The following is a 7,913-nucleotide window of genomic DNA, read 5'->3' as shown; positions in this document are numbered from 1 at the left end:
TTTGGAGATGAGATGACAAGACATTCATCATCACCACCTTGTGCCTGTGTGATTAGATGGACTGGTCACCACCTGCTGTGCTCACCATCCCTAATGGATCCATGTTCCTAGTGCATTTTACAGGCTCTTCTCAACCATGTGGAATGTATTTTTCACAGGACACAGACACTATGTGAGTGAATAATAGCCAGCCAGAGTACAGAAGTGTCCTGGTGAGTCTGCTTGCACTCTCACTGCTGCACGTCACATCTTCCCCTTCCAGTCTGCTGTCTGTCACTAGTCTGTCATCACTACTTCCTTGACTCTCTCCTTCTGCCTCACTTCCTGTGTTGAAGTAAACCCTCGAGACAACTGGAGGTCTGACCTTTGCAGAGTGAGAAGCGGGGAGTGGGGAGAGACATCAAGGTTACTTGTTGTGTTGCCAATACTGACCGCTTCTGTGTTATGCACTTCACATACTGGAAAACCAGAATTTATGTCAGATTACATCGTTGAAACACCATCATTTTGCTGGAAAAGGTATACAAGTGCTACAAGTTCTACGTGCTGCTCCTTCCATTTGTGTGTGAATGAAAGAGCTGATTCATACCTCATCTTAAGATCAACAATATTTTTCACCTCTTGACAGAGAGAAATCACAATGACTGATACAAAGTTCAATGTCGCATACGTATACACACTGCATGGTTTACTGTTTACGGAGGTCCTCTTTTCATACATTTAGTGTGACTTTAACTGTAAGATATAATCCTCCCTTCATTTGATCAATCGCTAGTTGTATTTTTTCATGAAAAGGGATATTAATGCTTTATATTTAATGTTTAACATTTTAGCAGACACTCTTATCCTGAGCAATTTACAGGAGCAATTAGGGTTGATCACTAGGCTCAAGGGAACATAGACAGATTGTTCACCTAAACTCCTTGGCTCAGGGATTCAAACCATCAACCTCTCGGTTACAGGCCCAATGCTCCTAACCGCTAACGCTGGGCTACCTGCTATTTATTTCATGAAGAAAATGTTCTATCATTGATTAGAGCTATTATAAAAATTTGATAAACGTATATTGCAAATTGCAATACATTGAAAAAACGTGTTTTTTATTCACATTTGTCTGTGTACTGTAGCATACACAGACAATTTACAGACAACAACAAAAAAGGCATCGTAATTAAACTCAAGAAACAAAACATATATATTATTTCAGTACATTCACTAATACAACCCACCATTTGTCAATAGAAGGCTATAATAAATAGCCTGTTATTCTAATATTATTTGTTGATATGCGCATGCGTATTCCCTCCCCACGAATGATTTTAAACATCGTGCTTCCGGTAGTGATCATTCAGTCCAAAATGGCGGACCTCCTGGGCTCAATTTTGAGTTCGATGGAAAAACCTCCCACAGTCGGAGACAAGGAGAGCCGACGAAAGGCCCGAGGTATATTCAGTATTACTCTACAGTTATTTATCCCCAATTCGTTTGTATTATTCGATTGTAAAGATAAGAGTATTTCGTAAATGTAGCTGTTTACAGGATCCCTTCCGTGGAGTTCTCAACCTCCCTATCGTCTGTACAGAAAAGTATCCAGTCACGAACGAGTATTTGCCCTTGTAGTGAATTACGTTTTTGTATAAGATGCATCTTATTGGTCAAAGTCAGTCCTTCTAGTGCTCTCATTGGCCAAATGAGCCATCATTCATTTTTTGTTTGCGCACGCAAAGCAGCACAAACTGGTTGAATCAATGTTGTTTTGATGTAATTTGTCAACGTATTGTGACGTTGAATCTACGTAAAAAATATTTGATTTGAAAAAAAATCATAAACTTAAACTACATGATTATGTCCGCATGGTTACCAAATATTAAAACAGACAAACCTTGTATAAAATGTTGAATGTATGCCTATTAAAATAATAGACTTTCAACATCTGCTATCAGAAAACAAAATAGTCTGGGCAGCACCTCCTACTGGAGGACTATCTATCTGCCCTTTGGGCTCCCTTCAAGGGTTTTAACCAAGCCCAGCTATGTTTGACACTGACTATTACCCATGCACTATCGTGAGAATGATTTGTTGAGAGATCTGCACTTAACTTCACTGTTGCTTTCGAAGTCATTCCAAAGAGTAGGTTTAAGAGAGCAAATGAAATGTGACCTTACTTTGTCAATCACCATCTATGTTTTTTAGGCCTACAGTGCATACGGAAAATGTATTCAGACCCCTTGACTTTTTCAACATTTTGTAACGTTACAGCTTTAATCTAAAATGTATTTTTGTCCCCCTCCTCAACCCACACAATTCCCCATAATGAAAAAGCAAAAACTGGTTTTAAACATTTTTGAAAATGTATTACAAATAAATAAAATGAAATATCACACATACATAAGACCCTTTACGCAGTACTTTGTTGAAGCACGTTTGACCAGATTACCTTCTTTCATATGTTTGGGAAGTCTCCCACACACCTTTTGGAGAGCACCAAATGTGTTCGCTTGTTTTTTTTCTCTTTAAGCAACAGCTTTTTTCTGGCCACTCTTCCGTAAAGCCCAGCTCTGTGGAGTGTACGGCTTAAAGTGGTCCTATGAACAGATACTCCAATCTCTGCTGTGGAGCTTTGCAGATCCTTCAGGGTTGTCTTTGGTCTCTTTGTTGCCTCTCTGATTAATTCCCTCCTTGCCTGGTCTGTGTGTTTTAGTGGGCGGCCCTATCTTGGTAGGTTTGTTGTGGTGCCATATTCTTTCCAATTTATAATAATGGATATAATGGCGCTCCGTGGGATGTTCAAAGTTTCATATTTTTTATAACTCAACACTGATCTGTACTTCTCCACAACTTTGTCCCTGACCTGTTTGGAGAGCTCCTTGGTCTTCATGGTGGTGGTGCCCCTTGCTTAGTGGTGTTGCAGGCTTATGGGCCTTTCAGAACAGGTTTGTGTGTGTGTAGTGATCTATATATATATATATATATATCTCTGAGATCATGTGACACTTAGATTGCACACAGGTGGACTTTATTTAACTAATTATGTTACTTCTGAAGGTGGGCTTCATAGCAAAGGGGGTGAATACATATGCACACACTTTTCTGTTTTTTGGGGGGGGTCGAAGAAAATGTCAAGATGTTTTTTTTTCACTTCACCAATTTGGATAATTTTGTATGTCCATTACATGAAATCATAAATAAATCATTTAAATTACAGGTTGTAATGCAACAAAATAGGAAAAATGCCAAGGTGGATGAATACTTTTGCAAGGCACTGTAACCTTTATTTAACTTTTAAATGGGTGAAAGTGCTGTAATTGGCAATTGGGTGAAAACTAAACAAAAAACAGACATTGTTTTTCCATTGGAATTTGGTTGTGCTTTTAGATAACCTATAAGTTAGTTGAATTTCTAATGTGTTATCTTATTGAACAACGTCTCAACCAAATATTATCCACATTGAAATGACGTAGTGTGCCCAGTGGGTGCGTTATTTGGTAATAATGAACATCATACTGAACACTTGTTATGCAAGTCACATGTGCTATGTCAGTAGTCCGTCATCCAAAAATTATGTGAATTACACTTAAGCAGCTATAGCATAGGATCTTGTTGCTCTATGGATTCATTTGCTCAGATGACACTAAATCCAGAGTTTACCAACATAATTAAAGTGATGTCCAGGTAATTTAAAGTATGGTATAGGAAATATATGCTATTCAGACAATCTGTTATAACATCTCATGGGAATTAATAGGCCTATATTTTCAGTATGAAAACAATTGAATAATATAACCTTGTTTTCTATCCCTCAACAGAACAGGCAGCAAGAATGAAGAAGATGCAGGAGGATGAGAAGAAAAAGAAAGCCGAGTTCAGGAAAAGGGTGAGAGGCTCTGCCTGCAGGCGGAGGATTATATTCTGTCTATCTCCTTTGTGGGGTCATTTTCTGCTCATCCAGCTGAATGTCCAGTCAGTAACTTGGACAACCCAAATCCCAAGAAACAAATCCAAGAATTGTTTCCAATTCTTCGTTGACTGATCTTTGGTGGGTAAAGAACTGCCTTATACTGCCTTCATCTCTTTTTCAGATGGAGAAAGAGGTGTCAGAATTCATTCAAGACACTAAGCAACAGAAGAGGAAGTACAATCCCATGGGAAAGATTGAAAGGAGCATATTGTAAGTGAAAAATTATAAATATATCCTTGAATCTATAAATAGAGAGCATTATGTAATAAGTTTATTTTATGAGAAGACTACAAACATAATATTTAACAGTTTGCATGTAAACTTTTACTGACATCCTGGCTTGTTAAAGGCATGATGTAGCAGAAGTTGCTGGTCTGGCATCGTTTTCTTTCGGAGAGGATGAGGAAAGCAGATACGTCATGATTTTTAAGAAGGTCAGACCTCTTTTGGATGTTCTTTATGGCTGCGTTCACAAATATCACCAGATTTACATGCCCTTCCCATGAGTTGCACTGTTATTTTAGTTCTTCTTCCTGATGCGTAACTGAATGTATGTATTCAAAATGACTGTGGCAGGAGTTTGCTCCATCAGACGACGAGCTGGAGGCTTATCGGAAAGGAGAGGAGTGGGACCCCCAAAAAGCTGAATACCGCCGCAGACTTAAAGTACGACTGGAGACTCAGTCACACTCACCGAGGAACAAAACTGAATAGAAACACATACTCTAGTATACATGTCCATAACTGTATATCATTTGGCAGAATACATTCATTTACACAGTGAAATCCGATTTCAAGTAATGTAAACTTGTTATAACATTGCAAGTACTGGTGGTTCACACTTTCTGCACCTTAATTAGATCTAATCACTCTAGCTGTAGTCCTTGACATGTTGCAGGTAACCCTTTGCTCTATAATATGTTGCTGTCTTTTGTTCACTCAGCGTAATATCTAAGGAGTATAGGTTGGGTTCAGAGCTATTGCTCAAAGAAAGTGTTTGATAATTAAACCTGTCCACTGCTCTTCAGGAGCAGGCTGCGTTAGAAGAGGAGACCACCGGTAAGACACAGAAGAGGGCAGCGTCTCCCAGCTCCAATTACCGTGACAAGTACAGTCATCTGATCGGTACCTCTTCTGCTAAGGATGCAGCACATACGCTAGAGGCTAACCAGGCATATGGCATGGGTCAGTGTGAAGAGGCTCAGTATTGATTTCTCATCCTCAGTGAATCACATCTCCTCATGGTGTGTGCTGTGTACTTTGCCTCACAAAATGTATTTGTCTCTCCTCCCTCAGTACCTGTGGCCAACAAAAGGGACACCCGCTCCATAGAGCAGGCCATGAATGAGATTCGGGCCAAGAAACGTCAGAAGACAGGAGATGAAGATACCGGGGCAGGGAGCACCTCCACCTCTTGAGAGGGCTTTTGTGTGTGTGTGTGTGGTGTGTGTGTGTGTGTGTAAAAGAGAGAAAACAGCAGTTAGTCTGAGTGTAAAAGAGAGAAAACGTATGAGGGGCACAGAGGGAGTACCTCAAATCTGTATTAACCTAATGGAGGCCTACTACATTGAAAGATCCTACATGTTTCCCAGGACATATACAGTAGGTGAAACTTGTAGGTATGTAAGGAAGGTTCTTGAATTATGTTTCTCCTCTGTCCTTGACTCGGGTTGACTGTTTTTATGTTCCAACCAAATTGGTCATGTGGAAGTCTGATTTAAGAGCATTTTGTCTACTGGCTTTCTTTCTGTTTACCCCAAAGTCCTGTAATTTCTCCCACACAAATTAATCATTTTTCTCAGTGAACGCAAAGAGGAGAGTAGCACAACCATGAGGGGCAACAGTAGGTTGCCGGTAGTTTAGCATTTGTCTGTTTTCACCTTTACGAGGAAAAGAATTCCTATTGTGACATATCGTGGCAGTTAGGAGTTACAGGATATGTTTTTATTATGTTTGTTTTTAGCTACATTATGGGCTCTATTCAGTCTCATCGCTGAAGCGTTACAGATTACCTGACAGAAAGGTCATTTCAGAGTGAGCTGACATATGCAGCGTTTACTGTGAATGCAGTCTCCGCTAAATGTCAGTCACGCTGTACCCACTTGGACACACACTGGTTGAACCAATGTCTTTTCCACGTCATTTCAATGAAATTACGTTGAACCAATGTGGAATAGATGCTGAATTGACAGCTGTGCCCAGAGGGTAACACTGAACTTCTGCGGTACGGCTTGAATAGAGCCCTAAGTCTTTGTTCTCGGGCCCATATAGTGTTTCGATCCCACAAATGAAAAGTGAATGGAAGCTGAAGATTTAATTTGAGAATGAAACCACTGCAGTTTGTAGGCCTACATGGTAGATATACTAGCAAACATCAATTGATGATGATTACATTTCTGGGGTCATATTCATGGGGAAGTGTCTCATTTAGAGACCCAAAGCACTGTTTGAATCTCACTGTCTATAAATCATTGTTACCTTCAGCAAATGTAATACAGCTCTGCTCCGTTGTGTAGTCTGGTCAAACTGAATCAGTCACATTTTTAAATGAGGATTGAAATACGTGTCCTATGCTATGTGGACAATGCTGTGTTGTCAATGTTTTATTCTATGCGCTCGTTCACTTGCTCAGTGTGTAAAGATGTTGGCATGATGGCATCTAGCTGTAACCATTTTAATCCCTTTGTTTCCTGTATGTTTTAATAAATGCTGGAGAAATGTTGATTTAATAGGCCTTTTATGTTGTGTCCCATAACATTGCAGTGTGTTGGTAGCACTTGTAGCCCCTTTCACCATTTTTAGGAGGGTAGCTAGATGTCTAGCGAACAAAAACAGTAGGCCTAAAAGTATCTTTACAAATGTTTTAATGCTTTGAGGCCTCAATCTGCACTTTAATTTCTAATTGGGCAATTCTCCAACACGAAGTACCACGCGTCGGCCCTTCAGTCCTCGTCTCACATCTGCGAATGATCTTGACTGTGGAAGCAAGCTTAATCGTTTTCGTGGCCATCTCCATTTCTCAACCATTGGACCCACTTGACATCGGGGGCGTCGACTCCGAGGCCTCTCTCTCTGAGGTCTGTCATGACGGAGCCTCGGACTTTGTGGCCCTCCACGGCGACCCAGATGCTGGTCGTTGCGTTGAGCAAGCAGCGCCACTTGCGCACGGGTCCTAACCATTGTGCCCCAGTAGGAATGTGGTTCTCTGTATTGAAAGGTCTTACCTGCCTTAGAATCTTTGACAAATTAGTGGCAGGCTTTTGACCTCAAGGAGGTCATGTCATTTAAATTATGACATCATAGGTTCCCATTTTTATTATGACATCACAGGCTCCCATCCCACCTTCATTAGCGGGTGTGTTCAATCTGGAGTGCCAGAGTGTGCTCTGGGTGTTCGTAAATTGAGTGTTCTAGCCGAGGAGTAGGGTTGATCGAGCGTTCTGACCTCACAACGGCAGTCAAGCACCTAAGCTAACATTGGCTAGTTTGCTCTACTTCCAGACACAAATGAGAGAATCTCATTCTGACCATTTTACTCGCCCTAGCAGAGTTGGTTAGGGTGTTATGTTGTCCAGAGCGTTGGTGACTAACTGCTGTTGACAATGTAATTGTTTTTTGCCGACGTTTACTGACACCGGCTATATTCAACGGGGTTTAAGTGTTTGTAAATTAATCAGTTATTCTGCGCTCTGGCACACAGACGAGAGTGCTCTGAAATCGGAGTAGATAGCCAGAGTGAATTTGCTAGACACTGACATATCTAGCAGGGTGTTATACTGTTTATGTTAGGGCTACTGTGCATTTGAGAGACACTAATATGTTCTGACTCCAATAAGTTATTTGACAATATCTATAGGCTTTATTCCTACTTTAGGCCTACTTGACAACCAACAAACTTAGACTTATTCATTCCATTTTCTTTGACATCACATCATTCACTTCACCCAGTTTATAA

General features: G+C 40.4%; 1 protein-coding gene across 1 annotated transcript; it reads left to right on the top strand.

Moving 5' to 3' along the window:
• Nucleotides 1-1,321: 1,321 nt before the first annotated feature.
• On the top strand, nucleotides 1,322-6,687 carry spag7 (sperm associated antigen 7). The gene is made up of 7 exons (XM_020465709.2): nucleotides 1,322-1,443; nucleotides 3,807-3,874; nucleotides 4,080-4,168; nucleotides 4,308-4,392; nucleotides 4,535-4,624; nucleotides 4,987-5,143; nucleotides 5,255-6,687. The coding sequence occupies exons 1-7, from the start codon at nucleotides 1,359-1,361 to the stop codon at nucleotides 5,374-5,376; spliced, it is 696 nt and encodes a 231-aa protein (XP_020321298.1). The 5' UTR covers nucleotides 1,322-1,358; the 3' UTR covers nucleotides 5,377-6,687.
• The last annotated feature ends 1,226 nt before the right edge of the window (nucleotides 6,688-7,913 follow it).

Source organism: Oncorhynchus kisutch, linkage group LG29, assembly GCF_002021735.2.
Source record: "Oncorhynchus kisutch isolate 150728-3 linkage group LG29, Okis_V2, whole genome shotgun sequence".
NCBI classification, from domain to species: Eukaryota; Metazoa; Chordata; class Actinopteri; order Salmoniformes; family Salmonidae; genus Oncorhynchus; species Oncorhynchus kisutch.
The sequence above is the reverse complement of the archived record's forward strand: the minus strand, read 5'-3'. Positions and strand labels throughout refer to the sequence as shown.

Coding starts and splice junctions, on each gene's coding strand:
- spag7 (XM_020465709.2), top strand. CDS start 1,359: ATGGCGGACCTCCTGGGCTCAATTTTGAGTTCGATGGAAAAACCTCCC. Junction 4,393..4,534: donor ACGTCATGATTTTTAAGAAG/GTCAGACCTCTT, acceptor TGACTGTGGCAG/GAGTTTGCTCCATCAGACGA. Junction 5,144..5,254: donor TAACCAGGCATATGGCATGG/GTCAGTGTGAAG, acceptor CTCCTCCCTCAG/TACCTGTGGCCAACAAAAGG.